This window comes from Sinocyclocheilus rhinocerous, unplaced genomic scaffold (genome assembly GCF_001515625.1).
Source record: "Sinocyclocheilus rhinocerous isolate Xijiao unplaced genomic scaffold, SAMN03320098_v1.1 scaffold2283, whole genome shotgun sequence".
NCBI classification, from domain to species: Eukaryota; Metazoa; Chordata; class Actinopteri; order Cypriniformes; family Cyprinidae; genus Sinocyclocheilus; species Sinocyclocheilus rhinocerous.
Window position 1 is genome coordinate 48,622 of NW_015650329.1, and position 22,085 is coordinate 70,706.

At 36.8% G+C, this 22,085-nt stretch overlaps 3 protein-coding genes across 3 annotated transcripts; 2 read left to right on the forward strand and 1 right to left on the reverse strand.

Moving 5' to 3' along the window:
• The first annotated feature begins 4,414 nt into the window (after window positions 1-4,414).
• On the forward strand, window positions 4,415-9,206 carry LOC107711756 (ATM interactor-like). The gene is made up of 4 exons (XM_016516803.1): window positions 4,415-4,717; window positions 6,421-6,546; window positions 6,732-6,931; window positions 7,130-9,206. Exons 1-4 carry the CDS (start codon window positions 4,502-4,504, stop codon window positions 8,868-8,870), a joined length of 2,283 nt encoding a protein of 760 aa, XP_016372289.1. The 5' UTR covers window positions 4,415-4,501; the 3' UTR covers window positions 8,871-9,206.
• A 1,939-nt stretch (window positions 9,207-11,145) lies between these two features.
• Window positions 11,146-13,963, reverse strand: cunh16orf46 (chromosome unknown C16orf46 homolog). The gene is made up of 3 exons (XM_016516800.1): window positions 13,776-13,963; window positions 13,313-13,529; window positions 11,146-12,211 (listed from the first exon to the last, which is right to left on the reverse strand). Exons 2-3 carry the CDS (start codon window positions 13,505-13,507, stop codon window positions 11,291-11,293), a joined length of 1,116 nt encoding a protein of 371 aa, XP_016372286.1. The 5' UTR covers window positions 13,508-13,529; window positions 13,776-13,963; the 3' UTR covers window positions 11,146-11,290.
• Window positions 13,964-14,074: 111 nt separating this feature from the next.
• On the forward strand, window positions 14,075-16,193 carry LOC107711755 (protein phosphatase 1 regulatory subunit 3E). Its single transcript, XM_016516802.1, has one exon. It carries the CDS (start codon window positions 14,863-14,865, stop codon window positions 15,784-15,786), a length of 924 nt encoding a protein of 307 aa, XP_016372288.1. The 5' UTR covers window positions 14,075-14,862; the 3' UTR covers window positions 15,787-16,193.
• Window positions 16,194-22,085: the final 5,892 nt, after the last annotated feature.

Genomic DNA, 22,085 nt, shown 5'->3' on the forward strand with positions numbered 1-22,085 from the left:
GGGCTAAACTCGGGGACTGGAGCTCTCTCTGGTCTAAACTCGGGGACTGGAGCACTCTCTGGGCTAAATTCGGGAGCTGGAGCCCTCTCTGGGCTAATCTCGGGGACTGGAGCTCTCTCTGGGCTAAACTCAGGGACTGGGGCCCTCTCTGGGCTAAACTCGGGGACTGGAACCCTCTCTTTACTGGGCTGGGAAACGGGAGCCCACTCAGGGCTGGACGGGACCAGCAGGAACGAAGGAGAGAGGAGAGGGGGCAAGTCGGCTTCCAGCTCTGTTTGCCAGTCTATAAGGTCCCCCTCGAAGTCCAGCAGTTCCAGCTGTATAATCAGCTCACCCTCAGCCGCGGTGCAGTGGGCGGAGCTCCACTCCGCGCTCTCTGTGTATATGGCATTCTCCCTCGTGGCGGGCTCTGTTGCCTGCTCTCGCACCTTGACTGACGTCACTTGCAGCACCGGCTACGCGGCGATCCGTTGCTCTGTCGCTCCATGCGCCAATGGCTCATCGGCCACGGCAAGCTCGGGCTCTCCATCAGCATGTCGTCCGGATAGCTGGTGAGTTCGGCGAGGGCCAGAAACAGTCTGGTATGGCCCTTGTGCGATTTTTCCCCCTGCTCCAGCAGGAGGAGGTATTCAGGGCGGGTGAGGGGATCCATAAGGGCACAACAGAAACAAAAAACACTGGGTAAAAACGGAAACAAAAACGGAGGGAACACACGGAGGTTACTGTTTTGGTCTGGTATCACGAACTGCTACTGTGAGGAGCACGGAGCGAGGAACGAGGAGACGTGGAGTAAACTTCAAACAAATGGACTTTAATTGACATCAAAGGAACCAGGAACACACACGTAGCGGGGAAAGACGATGTTCAATACCAGACAACGAGACTATGAACAGGACTCACTTTAAATACACAAGACTTGATGAGGGGATGACGAGACACCTGGAACTAATTAGCAATTAATACATGGGAAAACTAGGTTATGGAGCATGTGGAGAGGGAAAAACACACAGAATGAGTCCAGGGGCGTGACAGACGCCTTTCCACTGTCATCAGCATCATAAATCCTTTTTTTTTTTTTTGTCGTAAAGCCTATTTTGTTATTTTATTTTAAATGTGTGTACTTTACTTTGTATTATATTACCTGCATCACTATACAAAAAAAAACTAGTTAACGCTGCTGCTGTGAGAGTGCCTTTCTCTCTATTTTTTCCTCTTTTTGAAAGTCGTGAAAACACTATTGTGTGGGTGGATGGATGGATGGATGGATGGATAGATAGATAGATTTTTATAGATTAAAATGTTTAGATAGATTAGAAGTTTTTGTCAACATACTTATTTCTAATGAGTAATGAAGCAGATGTGTTTTATTTCAGACGTAGCAATCAGTCTTTAGAGTGAGCACTGTAGGCAAGAGAAGCTTTGAGCCCACAGTGACATCTTGTGGTTTGACCAAATGAAATGTGTTGACATGTCTTTGGGTAGTGCAATTGAAGTAGGATATGAATGACTTAGGGGTGGGCTATATGGCCAAAATCATATATAACAGTTCAATAATTTAATATTACCATAACTGTATATAAAGGGACCATATTCTTTATCCCAACATGGGACATCTTATCGGATTTTCTAAAATGTCTAAAAAAGATTTCACTGAAAGTTTTGGCAGACTACAGCAAAGAAGATCAGAAACCGCAGGTTCTACAGATTTGATAAACAGACACTTTGACATGAAACAATACAGTGATTTGTATGATTTATAGATTGAGTATTCCTTTTTATTTGAAATCCATAATTTTCAGGCTTTGACAAATATTTTTAAACTCTATTTTTAAACTCTATCTAAGTAATTAAAACCCTGTATCACAATGTTATTAACTCAGTTTAATTAGCTTTTGGGACTACAAAGCTACATTTAATATTAAAGATCACAAGAAACCTAGTATCATTGTCCCACTGATTTTCCAAAGGGTAAAGTCAGATGAACATAAAAGGTTTTTTTTTTTTTTCTTTGTAGGCCTATTGTTTCAGAAAATCACTAATGCCCATAATGTAAATTGAATAAATATATAATGACTAATAGAAAACATAAAAGAAAAAGGAAGGAGACATTTTAAAGTATATTAAGTGACATGGTTGTAAACATTGTTTGATATTGAATTTATACAAAGAAAGAGATCACCTGTTGTACAATCACCTGTTGTCACGTCAGCAATAGTCCAATTTTGCAGTTCTAGGGTGTAAAAATAATACCCTGAATATTAATTTTGATTATTACTCTGTTCATTATAATTAGGCTTATAATTACATCTACACTACCATTCAAAAGTTTGGGGTCAGTATGATTTTTTTTTTTCCAAGGATCCATAAGAAGCAGACAAAAGTTACCATTTGTAACTTGAATGTGCGAGGCTTCCAGTGTCATTGGCCTCCCATTTTTAGCTGTAAAAAAATATATTAATATATCCCTTAGTTTTAGAAGATTATCTTGCTTTTTTTAAAGAATATATTGAATCACTTTTTTTTTTACTTTTTTTTTACTTTTTTTATTTTGTTGAGGAAAATATCACATTCACAAGTGGAAGAAATGTAAATCTTCTTTTATTTTATGAGAATGTTTAAAAGTTTCAAATAGCCTACTTCAAAAAACTAATTATAAAGCTTAAAAAAACGCATGCTCCTCTGTCAAAATATTTACTATTTTAGTGCTGTCCTGATTTATAGCTAATTCAGAATCCATTCCATTTCCAATCTTGCTTTTTTTGTATGTTAGTAAGTGTGATGTGCCTAACCATGTTAATTCCCTGTCTTGCGTGTACAAGATGTGCATTAAAAATATTAACATTTATTATGTTAATTAATTTCTATTTAAAAATAGATTATATTAATATGTTAACAATTAACATTTCTATGGTCTAATTCATATTTATATTTCAATCCTTCTGTTCATCAAAAACCCTGATGATAAAAGTATATCTTGTAATACATCGTGTCTGAATATAAGTTCTAAGCGTATATAAGCGCCAAACCGTAGACCGTACTATTTCTGACATACTCAACGCGCTACCGACACCTGGGCTGCGTTCAGCCCCGACAAAAACGGTGCAAAACGTTTTTTAAACGGAAACGGTGGTGCGTTGAACACACTGTTCTGATGAAGCAAGAGTTGCAACTATGGCAGCTGAGAAGGCCATTCTTTGAGTTCTTTTTGAAGAATTTTCGGAGCCTGATGAAATCGGTATAAATACGTGTTTAATACTGCAAAATACGCTCGATGGTACAGTCACTGCCCTTGCCCTCCAGAATAAAAGAGAACATCCCAATCAAATGAAGGGATTTGTGGAAACTGTGGTTCCTAATTATTATGATCCAACATTTGCCTCGCATTTCAGAATGAAAAGACAAACATTTCAGGTGAAGGATAATCCACTTCTTACCGCCAAGACTGTGTTATGATCTATATGACCTTATTATTTTAATTGTGAGTATTAGGCATAGACTGTAAAAAACAGGTATTAGGCTTATCATTATTGCTGATCACTGTTTGTTGTGCTATGATATTGTAATATTTACCATAATATAATCAGAGGGGTATATAAAAGTTTATGAAAGTGTCACTCCATATTACAATATCAAAATATATAAATATGTATAGTATTTTTATGTTACATTAATCAGTATTTAGCACACCTTCCTAAGGAAAGGATATGGACCAGAAGACAATTGCAATTACTAAATGATATTTAGACAGACTTAAAGAAGTTCCAGATCTATACTTGTGCCCTTATTATTTCAGTTATTTTGCCTTTAATGTAAATAAACATGTGCAAACAATATACTTGCTCTTGTGAATTTATTTGGATGTTAATTACATTGTGCGAGCTGTCTCTTTAATACCGTGTGGTTTATACACATGTTGCTGCTGATTGGGCTGACATGTTTGACACACCCACCAAACAAGAGAAAACGCATCTCAAACCCCGTTGCACACCGTTTCCAGGAAACATGTCGTTCAAAACGGAAACCGTAGCAAAACGGTGCACACGGGTTTGAGCTTGAACTTGCCCCTGGACAAATACATTTGGAACGTTCGCTTTGATGTATGCACATGGTGTAGACACGATGTTAGAATGTTGCAGACCATTTTTTTTGTAAGTAGTAGTTTCAGCAAGTAAATATTTGGTGCAAACTCGTCTTAAACACAAAGGTTAATCTACAGGTGAAAATTATAGTACAAATAACTTTTTTTTTATTATGCAAAAATTATACAAAGATTTGTACAAGCATATACAACTCGCAACAAGTACAAAAACAAATAAACATTCATAAGAATATGTAAAGTTATAGTACAAATAACGCACACCCAGTGATACATTAGCATTGCGTGTGTGCGTAAGCTTGGCGTCTATGCGTCTTCCGGAAGTAAATGTGCGGACGGTCTGGTGAGTTGGTTGCTATGCGACGTGTCCCGGAAGTGAATGTGTGCGTTGTGGCGTGTTGAATCATGGCTGCATCAACAATCAACAGTAATAGTCATCACAAAAGGCAAAAATGCAACGAGAAGCTGCCTTTACACGACAGAGAGATTATTAAACCCTCCATAACAGAGCTCACCAAAGAAGTGCGGACCAACATCCTCTGTACGGTGGAAGGATGTGGGAAGATTCTGCCTAACACTCCAGCACTCAACATGCATCTGGTCAAGTCCCACAGAATCAAGGTACGACACTATATTAAAACCATGATACATTTGCTATTTCATGTTTTTTTATTATTACTTTTGATCAGCTTCATTTTTACAGGGTGTCTTATTTCACTTTTATCTTGACTCTTTTTCAGTCTATTATATATGCCTTTATAATCTTTTCTAAATTTAAATTTTTTTTATTCTACTGTAAACACCGTTATATAACATGCACTAGATTTTCTATATAACATGCACTAGAATAACGACTTTGAACTTTTAGTTAGTTAAAAACAGTTAATCTTTACAAACCCAAATGAGAAATATTTAAGAAATTATTGTACTTGACTACATGTGCTATAATATAAAGAGAAACCACTCTGTTAGAGCTATTCTGGGGATGTTAAGCATCTTCTTATCGGCCTTTTTTGCCAGCTCATAGCGGCATGGACATTATATATAGAATGAGACCTGCTTGACAGGCTGACAGCTTGAGTGATGTAACCCAGTTTGCAGCACAGAACGAGCCAGGGCCGTTTGCCAGGCCTGGATTCTGATTTCTGCAGTCTTTGTGGCACTGAGGAGGAAGGTCCATTGTCAACATGGTATTAAAGGGGTCATATGATGTTGCTAAAAAGAACATTATTTGGTGTAATGAAATGTGTTTATGCGGTTTAAGGTTCAAAAAACACATTATTTTCCACATACTGTACATTATTGTTTCTCCTCTATGCCCCGCCTTTCTGAAACGCGTCGATTTTTACAAAGCTCATCGGTCTGAAAAGCAAGGTGTGCTGGGGTTGGGAGTCTTTGCTAATTTCATGCATTCTTTTTGACATATAAATATTATTTTCTGATTGTTGCATCCCTCTGTGAATAAACACAAGCAATAGAGAAATGTGGTGTCTATTTGCTGTGCAGTATGGGAAAGCATTGTACTGTTGTCGTTCTTCTTATTGCAACCCATTGATGAAAAAACACTTCAAATCCGACCTGACCATTCAGACTGAAAAGCATTAAATAAATAGTTCATACAAAAAAATGATAATTCTTTCATTATTACTTACTCTCATGCTGTTTTCATGTTTTCCTGTCTTCTGTGAGAAAAATAAAATATTTGAAAAAATATTTTCTTCTGAATATGATCACTTTTTATGATTACAGACCAAAATGTGATGAAAATGAAATGATGGTGCTAATACTAACCACCGAAGCATCACGTCACTAATGCCTCAAAATGATGTGCTCATGTCATCACAACTTAGATTTTTCTTCCTCAGGAGCATATTTTATCTTCCTGTGCTTATTTGGATTTCATTGTGTTCGGTGACCCACACTGAGTGGGTTATTCTCCTCAGGGTCAATGTGATGGCTTTTCAGAAGTGTATCTCCTATTCCAATAGTGTGTTCCCTATGAAGGGGAATGTCTCAGATTAGTATGTAACCTTGGTTCCATGAATAGTGAATAAGATACTGTTTGGCTTGCTATTCTTCTCAGTTTTCGGTACAGTCAACTTGATAGGAAAATCTTGTGAGTTGTAATGGTGCAAGCATGTCCTTTTAAGGAGTGATGCAATACTTCGATGGGTGGTCTAGCACCATCAGCCAGCAAATTGCTGTGATTCTATACAAGCTTCAGAACGAAGACGTTTTCTTGCTACTTACAAAAGAAGCAATATTATTGTTGCTTCATTGTCATCTTTTAAAGTTGTTTCTTACTATATTTCTTTTGATTTCAGGAGGGTCTGGTCAACCCCACAATTAGAAAGGACATCAAGGAATCACAAAAGCTCTACTGTTGCCCAATAGAAGGCTGCCCAAGAGGATCAAACAGACCCTTTTCTCAGTTTTCGCTTGTTAAACAGGTACTTGCCATTGTCTGGAGTTTTCTGTTTTTTTTTCTTTTTTTTTTCTGTGATGTTATTTTACTGTACCTTTGGTAAACTGGCACTAAATTTTTTATTCTTTTTTAGAACTTGATATATAATTTATGTCCTGCTAGGAAAACGGCTGCTGACTAACATGTTTCCTAATCTTACTAATGGTGTAGCACTTTATGAAGATGCATGCAGAAAAGAAGCACAAGTGCTTGAAGTGCAGTAATGGCTACAGCACTGAGTGGGACCTGCGGAGACATGCTGAGGATTGTGGGAGGACATACAGCTGTACATGTGGTTGTCCTTATGCCAGTAGAGCAGCACTGCTGTCTCATATCTACAGAACAGGCCACGAGGTTCCCAAAGAGCACAGGTACTCATTTCATCTGGCTAAGAGTTAAAACTGGTTTTGTGGTAGTAGAAAAACATTAAAAAAAAGAGCATGGTGTGATTTCAACCTTGGCTTGGCCTTCGTTCAAATAGATAGCATGTCTGACCTAGGATAATATGTGGGTCAGGACAGCCATTGCGTCTTTCATTGTTAACATTGTTAACAGTGTTTGTCTTATAGGTATCCACCAGTGAAGAAGAGAAAAATGGAAAGATTGTCAAGCAGTGCAACAAATTTTATGCCTGATGAACTAATAAATGAAATTCCAGACTGTAAGAAAAAGCTCAGTGAAGGAGTAGTCCCTACCATACTAGTCTCTGGAGCATCAGACACAGCACAACACAACATTAACCAGCCTAGAAACACCCAGAAACTCCTTCTCCCAAAGCCCAAAGTGGCCCTAGTCAACTTTCCTATTATGCAGTTCACCCACCTGCCCATTCTCCTCCCCTTTGCGGAAAGTAGTGCCTTGAGGTCATTGGTCTTGTCTGTGGATGCACAAGGGTCCATAAGCACTGTGCATATTTTGTCACCGTCAGTCGGCACAGTGGTGCCTGATGTGAGCAATAAGACTTTCAAAGAGGCCTTTCCTGTACATACATCAGGCCCAGAAACAATTAGCACAGGAGTACAGGTCAATCTTGAGAATCAAGCCTCTGTGGGAGATCCAGTGGATCTTGGATCCAGAAACAAAAGCACTTCAACAAACATTCAAACTGACTTAACATACCTTAACAAAGGAATGGATGCTGGACCATTGACTGCTTCCCACTGCTGTGAGGCCTCAGTGTCCTCTTGTTCTCAGACAGACATCAGTGTAAGCGCTCAGATTCAGCTGCCTGTTAATGTGCAAACCCAGACGCTACCCTCACAAATCAAAGCCATGTTTTCCATTGGAGCACAGACAGATGTTTTCAGTTTCTCTTCCTTTAATGTGACCCGAGAAACACAAACATGCTGTTCTACAGCCCCAGTGGATGAAAGCCAAATGGACCAAGCAATGTGCACAAATCTTTTCGATACTGATACTCTCAGTGTCTCCACTCAGACTGCAGCGGCTGATGCACATTTCAGAGCCAGTGGTTTAGAAGATCCTCTGACCAGCACTGGAGCTGGGCTTTTTGAGGACAAGACTGCTGCATCCATGTGTTTTGGGGCCCAGACTGACATTTTGCATCAAAACACAGTAGCAGACAACCAGACTCAGACCATGATACTCTTCCGTGACCTTGAGAATATACTTTCTGACAGCATGACTGGGGCGGCTTCGGACTGTACTTCAGGTTTAGTTGCTACGCATGAACCGCATCACACTGGTATTGACTTTGACTTTGAAGAGTTTCTTAATGCGACACACATTCAGACGCAGACAGAAGAAAGTGCTTTGAACAGTCTGAACACAGAGACAACTTTGGAACTCCTAGACATTGAGACACAGACTGACTTCCTGCTCTTCGACAACTATGATAATGGGCACGACAGTGACGTTGGAACAAGGGTGCAACCGAGTGAGCTGGAGCTTGAGATGTTTGACACCCAGACCCAGACTGACCTCAACTTCCTGCTAGACACAGGTGGGCACATGCCCCTTGGCAGTATCCTCAGACAGTCTAGTTTCAGCATGAGCACAGAGTCCTCAGACACAGAAACACAGACCGACATCAGGCCTGCTCCACTTTCTCTGCCTTGCTCCCATGATGGGCAGGTGAGGCTCAGCAGTGCTGAAACCCAGACCATCTCCAGTTCCTTTCAGAGCCTTGGACACCTCTTCCACACTAGCAATGAGACCCAAACAGCAGTGGACGACTTCCTTTCAGCAGACTTGGCCTGGAACATGGAGTCTCACTTTAGCTCGGTGGAAACTCAAACGTGTGAGGAGCTCATCTCACTATTTCGACACAATGGGAAAGCCAAGAGCTGAAGGCTCCATCAAAGGTGATTTGGTTGATTTAGGTCAGATAATGAAGGAGTCATTCCTAGTATCTCCCTCAGCAAGGGTGGCAGAACTTCAAAACAGTCCCTCACAACCATCTAGAGCTCATTATGTCAGATAATAACTGTCTGTTTAATTGTAGAATTTTATTTTTAGACACAAGTCCACAATAAGGTATTGCATATATGCCCAAGTCTAAGGATGTATAAATATACCTTTGCAGCACTTTATCATCTCACTATTAATGTTCAACATATATTGTAAATCCTAAAAGTATTTTATTTGTTACAGTAGGTCAGGTCAGAGCCTCTCGTGGGTATGTGTAATAAGTTGGTACTGATGTTACTCAAAAATCAGACAGATATGATGAACATTCATTCCACAAATAAAATGTATTGTCTTGTAGGTATACTTTATAGTCTGATATTGTTTAGATGTCTTGAGTCTTATTGTCTTTGTACATGCTGTTTTTTGACCTTGAGCTGTTTGTTTGCTTTGTGGTATAAACAAACTTGTGTTACATTTAATAGTGCAATGCTCTAGACCCATCTAATAGCCACTGTGAGTATATTTAGGTCTTGATTCATGACAGAATTCATGCAAATATTTCTTGCTGACTGTTATGGCATGATCATTTAATCGTTACATCCTAAATCAGTTGAATTTGCATCTTATGCATGTTTCAGACATCACATTTCCTTCAAAAGCGGAGCTGGGGATTTGCTCTTGTTTACTGTGATTTGCATTCTGTACTGCGAGTAGCTTTAAATACGCAAATCACAAATGTTTACTGTTAAACAAAACCTTTAATATTTCTTTGAAAGCAAGTATCAATTTTGATGGAATATGTTCATCCCTCCTTATGATTTCAATTAACAGTTTACACATACTGTATAAACTTTTTGTTGATGCCTTTATTTAAGTGTTCATATGCTTTTGATTGAGATAATGAAATCACAGTGCTGCTTAATGGAGATGTAGAAATGCTGTCGTTTGTGTTTTTATTTTTATTTTCTTTATTGTAGTTTTTTGTGTATGTATTTATTTGTTTTTGGTTCTTATGAATGTTTCATCTTTGTGTGTCAAAATTCACTACTCTTTGGCCTTAGTACACTAAATATAAAAGGCAACCATTGCTTTTTTTCATTCAGCATTGTGTGTGCGTATAAATGGGATATGCTACTAATTATTTTTTTTATGAAATGTTCTGTTTATTTGTACTCCTGTACTTAATGTACATAGTGGAATTTCCACAAGTAGAATGTAAGTGACGCAGTGTCTGTTCCCTTTATGACGTCACATTGGCTGCTTCTTAACCTAACTGCAAAAGAGCTTTAGTATTTTTATGCCAAACACTAGGAACTCTAGTATTCAGCCACTACATTAATTGAAATGATATTTAGATCTTGGAATAAATACTGCAAATGTATACGTTAACTTTGTGTAGGCGATGATGATGTCATAGTGAAAACTGTTGTGATCGTAAACTTGAAAGTGTCCAGCTAAGCTCAAGTTTTTCTCAGTAAAGAGTGCATGCATATTTTTGTGGCAAGAATAACTTTTGTTGCTTTTTGTTTTTGTTTTTCAACATGTGTCTTATTTAACTTAGTATAGGACATAATTTATAATTAGGTATAATAATAATGATAAAATTATGATTATTTTTGTTCTTTAGAGGCTGGCCATGTGTATAGTTTGGCTATGTTCTAGGCTATGCTGATGCACATGAAACTGGAAAATAAACTGCAGAAAATAATTTTTTGTCCATTAAATGAATCAAGCATAATACTGCTAATTATATTACGCTAATACAATAATGGGTTTTATTTTCTTCTATTCTCTGTTATTGTCCTGAGCAAATATTAATGTCTGCAAATGGTTGTGTTCTAAATTGGGTTATGTTTGGCACATTCAGCTGGACAAAGCTTTGTAGAACATTCCCTAGTTGTGATACATTTTATGGAATCAAAATAATACTGAAGTGAGTCTGAAAAAAAAAAAATCAGTAACCACGGAAGGTTGCATTTTTGTCTCTGATTATTATTCAAAGCCATATACAAATGGCACATGATATAAAGTACTATTCAGTTGTATATTTGTAAAGGATCAACTACACCTGAATTCGGCTAATCGGGTTCATTTTTCAGTGATTGTTGAGCTAGTTTGAACGCTGAACATGCATAATAAAATAGCATGGTTCTGAGTAATTGAATCCTGCAGTTTCAGAAAGAAAAAAAAAACGTAGATTTCTCTTTATCCCTTTATGTTGCATACATAGTCATTTTCATGTAGCACACATTTTCAAGTACACCGGAGTGTGAGGCTCTTGTCTCAAACAGAATCACAACACTTATTTAACTCCAAACAGCATGGTGCTACAATGTACAGAGTTCAAAGATCAATAATATTCACATAGGCATGTGAACTCTCGTTCCAATCAGCATTAGTCGATGAGCTTCAGGTCGTTTCAGATCTCTTGCTTTGTGGCCAGAATACAATCTATAACTGGTGTTGTTCCTGGTGGAAGGCCTTGTCAATTCTTCCTGCCTGAGGTTTCTTCCCAGGGGGTAGGAAGACTGGGGTAATGTATTTGACACAGGGCTGGAGGGTAAATCATACTTATTTTGAAAAGTTATGTTAAAAATAGATGGCAGGTGATTGTTGACCTGGGACAGCCAATGCTTTGTGCTGGGAGGTTTTTTTAACCTGTAGCCATTCTCTTCTGGGATAAAGTCTATGAGGGCCTTGAAGACATTTCCTGTGTCACCACTGACACTCAATATTTCACCATCAGTGACGGCACCGGTGGCATCGGACGTCATGGCCTTGGTGACAACTTCTGCTGGGTGGCAATCTGTTGGCTCCACCCTTTTAAAAAGACTGTAGTTCCTCTGGTTTCTGGACTCTTTGACAGGCGGCAACACACTAAAGCTTCTGATGCTAAGAGCAACTCTATTTTCCCTCTGAATTTGGCACGGTTCTATATGGTAATGGCAGACTGATGGTGATTTGTTTTGTTTACACTGTTCATCTCCAGACAGCAGTTTGTTGATTAATGGCTCTGACATATTTTGCAGAGATAAGCTGAAAGAGTATAGTTCATCTGACGAGGAATTGTCCGTTTCCTCTGCAAGATCCAGAAGTGTTGGGGCAGTCTTTCTGAAAGTTTTCAGAGCATTTCCAGCAGAGCAATAGATTGGCAGATCAGAAAGATTAAGGTCCGCACAGAGGAGACAGTGAGAGTCTATTGTGTCTTGCTTGATTTTTTTCCCCTTCCTTGGAGGTTGAAGAAATGCACCAAAAGGAGGAAATCTCCCCCAACCTTCAACCTGTTAAAAAATGCAGCCTGTGAGTTTTGACATTTAAATTAACAAATGCAATCTTTGCACTGTGAGAACACTACAGAAGCTTCATCTGAAATGCATATGCATACCACAAAGTTTACACTGCCTTTACACACACAATGTATTTACAGACTGCTCAATGCTGCAGAGAGACAGCACAGTTGCATTTACGGACTTTACAACTTATTAAGTTATGAAGTTAGTGTTATATATGACATTATGGATATACAAACAAGAAATAATGAATGAAAATAATTATAATCATAAAAAAAGATTAAATTATAAAATATATAATATATATATAGTATACATACACTGATGCAGCCAAACCGGAGTTGTGCTATTAATACAGTGAGAGAGAGTTATGAGGGACCTTGGAACATGAATGAGGAACACAAGCAAATGATTACAAATGGGTTACAAATCTTTCGTTTGGGCTCAAATTAAAACCCATTTGTAATTATTTGCGTGTTCCTCATTCATCATTTAGTCCCCAACAGAGTATAGGGTTAAAAAAAAAAGTTGCTGCCTTAAATTTTTCAGTACAATCAACTTAGCTGTATAAGTCATTTCAACTTAAATTACATTAAACTTACTTAAAAACATGAGTTGAATCTTGTATAACTTATTTTAAAAAGTTGAGAATTGCTTAACTTATTTTGATGAGTTAATGTAAAAACATGTTATCATGACATTGATTGTACCATTTTTTACAGTGTAACACTGATCTATATAAATAATGATATAAATTCTTTATTATATATATATATATATATATATATCAGTGGTTAATAATGATAATAATAATAATTATAATAATAGTAAATTTATGTAATTCCCAAACTAATGTACAATTAATGAAAAAATATAGATATAAATAGAATATAGAAACAAAGAGGGACAAAGACTGATATACATAAAATTATACAGCAATGTCAAAAGAGAGATCAGTTAGATCAGGGGAAAGCACTGTCAGAATAACTATGTCTTTTTCTGATGTGTTTTTAGATAACGAGCATGATAAAGGACATTATTCCTGCCATCTACAATCTTTAGTTCTGGTTCGGTCCTGTTAATTTGACTCACAGCGTCTTCCCAGCCAGTGCGGCTCTGAAGCAAATGTATGTTGTGCTCCCTGCTACAATCCTCTTCGCTGAGATCCAACAACACATTCACATACTGTCTGCCCGAAGACTCTGTGTTCCTTTTTGTGCTGTAAATGGTCGTATGCTGTTTCTCAGCATCAGTATCGTCTGATGCACAGACTTCAGTGCTATTCATTCCGGACTGCTTCAGTCACAGCCTGAAACACAGCAACAACAACAACAACAAAAGAGATTTCTGTAAAGATCATTTTGTATCTCACAAGTTAGCTCTCAAGTTGTCAGTTCACGTCTGTAGATAAGGAAAAACTGTTTCGTATGACACCCTAATGAATTAGTCTACTGAAAGACTGAAACATAGCAAACGCATTCGTAAATACATGCATCATAAGAATAAACATGCAATAAGCATCCTAAATAGGCTACATAAACAACTGTCAACTTACGTTAATTTTGACAACACTAACATCTTATATGTGGTACAGTTGGCCAATAAAAAATGAGTGTAAATGCATACATTGGTATTCCATTTCTGTGAAGTAAACTGCGTGAACGGATGTTTAGAGTCCTGGTTGTCATGATAACCGTGGGAGAGGATGACGTAGTGGAAAAAGACGAGGCTGCGTAATGCAATGGTTGTTTTTGTACACTCGATGTAGGGTAGCTTATTGTTAATAAAACAATATATTTAAAAAAAATAGAGTCTTAAAAAAGTAACAGTCTTAAAATTAATTATAGCTTATACACTGTGTTGAAGTTTTGTAAATGTACTTATGATCTTTCCATTTTAGGCATTCACGACACGATTAATATGACAGAATGATTATTTATTTAGTTATTTATCGCATGCTTCATTTTCTTAATTTTGTGAAAATTTAACAGGTATAGGGCCTATGCCGTTTTAAAATGTAGCAATAAAGGCACTCGCATCCCTCTAACTTTACCTTTGGCTAATTGTTGCATACGCTTTGCAGAATGATTACCGATGGGCAGGTCATACTGACATATTATTAATAATAGGTAGGCTATCAAAACGGTTTTCTTTATTTTTTTATTTTTTAAGAAAGTACGTGTATTCTGAGCTGTTATTGCAGTGTTTCATCTACTGTGAGACGTGATCCAGCGCACGGACTGCTTGTGGCTAAGGGGGTGTGTTTAACTGACAGACGGATGGGCTCATGAATATTCATTATTAAAACGCACCGTTCGGGTTCAGTTGATTGGCTGAAAGGTAGACGTCGGTATGAGTGATAGTCAGCTGACGAATTAAGCTCACTTTGGCTTATGAATATTAATTACATTTCTTAACCTCGCGATTGAGGAAGGTTGGCAAGAAGCGTCGGCTTGACCTAATATTTATTCATGACCTAAAGCTTTGCCTTAGTAGGTTTCAACCGGCAGCAGCATCTCGGCAAAGATTGGTTCAGATATCCGCAGTACCATCAACCATAGTGTCCCGTAGCCTACAATGCGGAAGGACACTTAACATCAGACCTCGACTGAAACATTTTCAAAGGATTTGCAGACTCTTTTATGGAAGCCGAGGCTGCTGTGGTAATGCTGCCTCCCAAGAACTGCATCCCCAGAAACTACAGTTGTATCGCTGGGCTGTTCGGAAGCTTGACAGCAGCAGAGCAAAAGCTGGAGGACGGAGAAGAAGAGATGGAGGGAGAGGAAAGCAAGAATGGGGACTGTGAATCGTTAGAAATCAGCGTAGTGAAAGAAAAACCGAGAGGAAGGGAGTCATTCCTGAAGCCCCCGTATAGCCCGACACAGCGCCGCAGGTGCAAGTCTCTCCCCACATCGGCTGAAAGAGCCAAATTAGAGATCGCACGAAGCCGGAGCCCAAGCAGTCAAAAAAAGGTACGTTTCGCTGACTCTCTGGGCCTGGACCTGATTTCTATTAAACACTTTGATGACACGGATATGCCTGAGGTACCAGACCGCATTATTGACAAATTCAAAAAAGCCAGAGCTCTCCACTTGAATAATTTCGACAAGTCCAACACATCAAGCCAGTCCGTGTTTATGGAGCTGCTCTTCGCAAATCCAGGATCCCTGCCAGACTTCCTTGACAGAGTTATTGCAGCGAAGGTTTTACTGGAGTCTGTTCAGGCTAAGGAGTGCAGCCTCTCGGGGATCGCGCGGGTTCTTAACTTGGCTTTCGAAAAAAAGGTCTATTTGAGGTACACCATAAATAACTGGACGACATTTGTGGATATTCTGGCATCTTACGTCCCCCATTCCAGCGACGGTCAGACTGACAAGTTCAGCTTCAAAATCATCACTCCGACTTTTCTGGAGTTTGGAGGAACACTGCAGTTTGCCATCAAGTACTGTGTCGGGGGAGGTGAATTTTGGGACAACAACAATGGGAATAATTACAGAGTAAGACGACACAGATTTAAAATTTCTCCTCCAAGGGAATGGGAGAACGGATGGATCCATTTTATTTAGTGCGCGCATCAGCCGTTCCGCTATGAAGAAGCTTGCTCATTAATATTAATTATGTGGCTTCCATTGACGGATTGGCTAAGTAATAATCATGAGCCAAGGCTTCGCCATAGTAGGATTAGTAATCTCTCCAGCAGTGTACCATGAAGGAACTATACTGACCTTCCATGAAAAACGTATGTAGCATACCACATATTCGTAAATGTAACACCGTTGTCTGTGCGTTTGTCATTGCTTAAGCAATGGTAGAGAATAGGAAATTAAATTGAGGTCAGAAAGGTAACCACTAATTGACGAATGTAACATTAGGCACATTGTTCTCTGACACTGATTGTTTAGCTGCAGTACATGGATGGTTAAGGAGACAAGACCCTGTCCTGCATTCATTAAAATGAGCAGCACCATTTGAATGAACCCAGTTTACATTTAGCTTTAATGCATGTGCTGTAATAGGATATTGTGTAATAACTACATAATCCACAGTGAGCCTGTTACCCGTCAGTTTCAGTGAAATCATGGTGCTTCAGCATCATTGTGCTTGTTTTACATAAAATTGCAGCTAAGGGTTTCGGCTAACGTTACCTCTGAGGAAGATTTTGATACAATAATAAATCAAACCTTTTAGAAGAGGCTATACCTTGGATCCATGAAAAACTGTGACCAGTTCTGCTCTGCCTGCTGCAAGCAGGCCTTGAACAACTGCCTCTTCAGGCCAGGGGAATAAGGATTACCTGCACCAAGGTGTCTTGCTTTAGCAATCCATGTGCAGCAATTAAATATTGCATACATTTTCATGCAGGCTGTTGACTATTTTGTGTTTTACTCTTAAATTTGTCCAAAAAATTACTCTGTTTATATTAAAAAATATATATAATAGTTGGGCTGGTCCACTCAAAAATGAAAATTCTCTCACCATTTACTCACCCTCATGTCATCCCAAATGTTTCTTTAGATGGACACAAATATTTTTAGAAAAATATTACATCTTTTACACATTAACAAAAGGGTCATTTTTTGTGTGGAATTATCCCTTTAACGCATGGTACTGGTCTCATTGTGAACGATTCATCCTCGCATGCTTGCTTTTCCTGTGATATGCTCACTTGACGTCTAAAATGCAGTTGTGTTCAGCGACCATTCCAGTAGGAAACACTCACTTCAAGTCCTGCCTAACATTTCTTCTTGCTCATTTTCACTCTGAAATGTCACAATACGATAGTAGAGTCAGTCGCAACTTCTGATTCAGAAAATCCTTTTGATTTAATCCCTGATTAAATAAAATTCTGTTAACATCTAAACCACATCAATCTTAATAATTACTATTAAGCATGTATATAATCATTTATAGTTGATATGTAATTGTTGATTAAGGAAGGTGTGGCTTACACACATTTAAGTGCTCTGCAGTTTATATTCGTCTTTTTTATTTCCAGCCCTGGTGACCAAGCTGAGAATTTTATTGTATGATGGTCACGCTTAATTTTGAATTTTTTACAGTGTTGGATCTTTCTAATGGGCATTTCATAATCATTTAATGTAATTTATGTCAATGTCATTTTAAATGTCATTTGCATAAATGTCATTTAAATCACACTTTTTTCATACCTTCGTCCATCAGCAATGACGTAGCACATAAATGAATATACTTCAGCTTAATAGTAATTATTAAGATTAATGTGGTTTTGATTTGGTAAAAGGTGCTTGGTGAAAAATATATGATCAAAATATTGATTGTGCATGCACTGTATGAAATCCCCCCACCCACCCCACATTTTTATGGAAAAGGGATTGTAAAATTACAGAAATTTGCATGACAGCATGACACCAAAGTGGCTCTGTAAAATAAAAAAAAATACCTTTGTGAAAAAATGTAAATAAAAGAAGGTAAAATTTTCTGATTTAATAATTGACCTATAACTCAAAAGTTTATGACGCTTCTTTGGGGTTCACTAATGTTACATTAGTAATTGTGAGTTGCTGTCATTGTCTGCATACACTTGTTGACCATTTTTTTCTGGAATACCCAAATCCTATAAACCTTAGATGTCATAAAGTAATTTTATGACTAAATATATTAAAATAAATATATCTCCATCGTTTTATTTATTCTCTTTTAATCAGATGATAACATACAGAAGATTATTTATTTTTTGACAAAACCAAATGAGTAGGTATTTTCAGGGATAATTAACATTTAAAACACCCAGACCTTAATAAAACAAGCTGTTACATTGAAGTGAAGTTATCAGCTTTCATGCTAAAACTATAACAACAGAAAGTGTTCAGACAAGTCGGGGTTTAATTATACCTCACACTGTGTAACCGAAGTCTTGGCAGTTTGTGTTATATTAATAAGTGTTATTTTTAATTGTCTAACATGGGAGTAGGTCAGTGAAGTATTTCAAGCCATACCTGAAACACCTTAGATTTGAAGATTGGACATCTCAATTGATTTCAGTGGCAAAAGCACACTAAAAACAATTATGTCAAAGACTTCTCCATAGTTAAGCATAGACCTTATCTTCAGAATGCTGTCTTTGAACTGCAGTGGCTCTTTATATTTCTATGGCATTGCTGTCAAAGAGTAATTAGCTGGTGAAGCGGATTTACTTTTTGTAGAGTTAACGAAAGTTATCATGAGCACTGTAATGTTTGAAGAGGATGTCATAACAAATGTCAGTAGACCGGGAAGATTTTAAATCGAGTGGTCCATAAATCTGTAAGATCAGTGTTGAAAAGGGGCGGGGCTACGTTCGATCTGGAGTGAATTACTGCCACTGAAGCTGGGCTATCGGGTTGCAGGGCAGATTAAACGACTTCCTGATCCTCTTGTACTCTGCGTCAGTCAGGGCCGTAGCTAGGGTATCTGGGGCCCCGGTACAGGTTGTTGCTGTGGGCCCTCCTCCTCAGTTGAAATGGCAGGAGCCCACTGAAAGCCCTGATAATCGTCACTACCTTTCTCCCACGGCTACAGCTGATGGTTGAACATTGAAAATCATGTCACCCGAAGCAGCCATGTTTCATTAGTGCCCTGTAAATGTTTTGACATCAGTCAAAGATTATGCACTTTTATTTAAGACTTTTTTGGTCTTTAGACGCACTGTGAATAGTTTATTACTGTATGACAAATGATTGTAAAGCTGAACTTTTCAAAAAGTATGAATAGAGCATCTACTCTTTGTAAAGTTATACAGCATTCAAAAAGAATTCAGATACCTTACATATTATGTATTGTTATAATGATATATTTTATATATTAATTATATATTTTGTTGCCACATTTTGTTATGTTACAGCCTTACGCTAAAATGAAATGTAATGCACCTAAGCTAAATTTCAGGTGTCACAAAAAAGCATCTGAACACTTAACCTATTGTATATCTATGTGATATATATATATATATGTATATATATATATATTTTTTTTTTTTGGTTCGGGGCATATTTAAAGCATTTTAGCATAAGGCTGCAACATAACAAAATATGAAAAAAAAAAGGAGTCTGAATACTTTCTGAATGACTGTTGCACAAATGAACATCCTGCTTTTCTTTAACATCCACACGTTATACCTCTTAAATGCCATTCTTTGTATATTTTTTTTTTCTTCACTTGGTTTATTCTCCTTTAGTCATTTTCTGTTTTAAACTACGGGTTTGGGCCAGTTGGAAGGCAAGTCGAAGGAAAAGGCTTGCTATTTTAAGTTCTTATTGTACTGTAAAATAGTTTGATCTTTGTGGAAGAAAATAACTGATATGTGCTGTTGTTTCACAAATGACATCCTGTGTTTGTTTTAACCTATGCAGTACCTGTCTTTAATATTTCTGTTTTGCAATTGTGTCAGTGTGTCATGTTGTTAATCGTTTTATTTTGGAATGGTGATACTGTTATGTCTTCTGCTTGCATGTACAGACATCCTGCACCTTCATTTATATGGTGAAGGTCTAATGTAGCATAATTGAGTTAACACAAGAATTCAAGTATTTTGAGGTATCAGAATTCACTGTGTAATATCTCATTGTTCCTCAGCTTTACCCGCTGTGTAGAGTATTGATGGGGAAATGCACACACCTCAATTCTCTGTGTTTGGTAATAAAATGCTGTTATAATGTAAAATGTTTAAGTGTAGTCATTTGAAGTTTCATAAACTCCTCTTACACATAAAATGCTAAGATTAGTTAGACTACAAGTTAGTCATCTAATTGTTTTTTAAGTTTATGCAAATGTAATTGTTTTTTCTCCCAGTAAATTTTATGGACATTTAATCCTAAAACACAACACAATGCAAAACAGTGTATTCAAATTTCATAAACATCTGTGACAAATCAATGTGGAAAATGCCATAATATTTAGCTTTGATACATTTCTCGGACCATCCTTAATATTTGCTCATTTAAATGTCTTGAATTGTTCTTGAAAGCTTGATTTGCTCCAAGTCTTCAATCAGCATATTGATGAATGCTTTACACAAGATATGCATTAGCATACAGTGATGACGAAAAGTATTTTCAGTAAGTGAAAGATTAAGAGTTGCACTGATATTCGCTTAACCCAACACTTTAAAAATGTCGGACAGTTGTATTGCTATTAATGATAGGACTTCGAAATTAAATACAGTATATTATACCATTTAATTGAAGGCCACTAAAAGTTTATCTCAAATCTTTAATATGATTTAATAGCAAAAATCTTAGTGCTTATCGTTTGGGGTGTACACTCATGGTCTTTGGGGTCTCTGGAGACCCCAGGCAACAAAATTGAATGTTGTAACAAAATAATAATTTTTTTTTTAAACAAATGTAATTTTACTCTGTTTATTAATGTTTTTACTCCACATTTGTGCAGTTTTTGGAGGATTTATGATATTTTTTTAATTTATATAAATAAATATGTTATATAGGTTTTTATACAAAAACAGCTTTTTATGTAAAATTCACGTTATAAAAGACCCACATTTCAAACTTTCATTCATGGGGATAACATGGATCACTTGACATGGTTTAGTGTAAGATTTTTGCCCATCTTTTGGAAAATGCTGTTTTAAAAGTAAAAAATGATCACTTTTACCAGTTAGATGGCTGCAGAGCTCCACTATTTGCTATTTGATTAACTGAAAGATATATTTTCACAAGTTTTATTCAGTTGGATTCATATCTGCATATTATGAAATCACAATTATAACAAGAAAAATTACTTTTTGTCAAAGTTTAGCATTTTTTGTACTGAAAAAAAAATCGTTTTTTTTTTCTCAATAATGCTACATTATGATTAGAATCAAACCTGAACAAGATGTTACAAAGAGAAAAGTTGGAGTCTATAGAGTTTATCATTTATTTCAATCATCTGTTTTTCATATAATTCTACAGATTTTTCTACAAACACACACACGCATAGAGAGAGAGAGAGAGAGATGAAAGGATGCATTCTGATGTTCATGTGGTGTATTGATACTCAATAGGTAATATAACTTAATTTTTGTTCTCTCACAGTTAGTAACTGAAGTGAATACATTTGTAGAATTATATGAAAAACAGATGATTGAAATAAATGATAAACTCTATAGACTCCCAACTTTTCTTTTTGTAACATCTTGTTCAGGTTTGATTCTAATCATAATGTATAACTTTATTGAAAAACTTTTTTTTTTTTTTTTAGTACAAAAATGCTCAACTTTGACAAAGTAATTTTTATTGTTATAGTTGTGATTTCATAATATGTAGATATGAATCCAACTGAAAAAACTTGTGAAAAGATATCTTTCAGTTAATCAAATAGCAAATAGTGGAGCTCTGCAGCCATCTACTGGTAAAAGTGATCATTTTTTTTTATTTTAAAACTGCATTTTCCAAAAGATGGGCAAAAATCTTACACTAAACCATGCCAAATTATCCATGTTATCCCCATGAATGAAAGTTAGAAATGTGGGTCTTTTATAAAGTGAATTTTACATAAAAAGCTGTTTTTGTATAAAAACCTATTTGAAAAAATATTTATTTATATAAATGTAAAAAATATCATAAATCCTCCAAAAACTGCACAAATGGGGAGTAAAAACATTAACAGAGTAAAATTATTTTGTTTTCAAAAAAATTATTTTGTTACAAAATTGCATTTTGTTGCCTGGGGTCTCTAGAGACCCCAAAGACCATGAGTGACTTTTTTTTCACCCTAACATAAAAACATCATTCCATTTTTTTTGCTTTATTTGTAGATCTAAAAGAAAGTGTTGACCACTGTACAAAATTTCATGCCATTTGGACAAAGGTAACTTTTTTTTTTTTTTAAATTTTAGCAAACGTCATTT

What these genes read in the sequence shown, in the direction of transcription:
- LOC107711756 (XM_016516803.1), top strand. Translation starts at nt 4,502, where the DNA reads ATGGCTGCATCAACAATCAACAGTAATAGTCATCACAAAAGGCAAAAA. An exon ending in AGTTTTCGCTTGTTAAACAG is followed by an intron (nt 6,547 to 6,731) that starts GTACTTGCCATT and finishes CTAATGGTGTAG; the next exon opens with CACTTTATGAAGATGCATGC. An exon ending in GAGGTTCCCAAAGAGCACAG is followed by an intron (nt 6,932 to 7,129) that starts GTACTCATTTCA and finishes TTTGTCTTATAG; the next exon opens with GTATCCACCAGTGAAGAAGA.
- cunh16orf46 (XM_016516800.1), bottom strand. Translation starts at nt 13,507, where the DNA reads ATGAATAGCACTGAAGTCTGTGCATCAGACGATACTGATGCTGAGAAA. An exon ending in GCACTGGCTGGGAAGACGCT is followed by an intron (nt 12,212 to 13,312) that starts GTGAGTCAAATT and finishes ATTTTTTAACAG; the next exon opens with GTTGAAGGTTGGGGGAGATT.
- LOC107711755 (XM_016516802.1), top strand. Translation starts at nt 14,863, where the DNA reads ATGGAAGCCGAGGCTGCTGTGGTAATGCTGCCTCCCAAGAACTGCATC.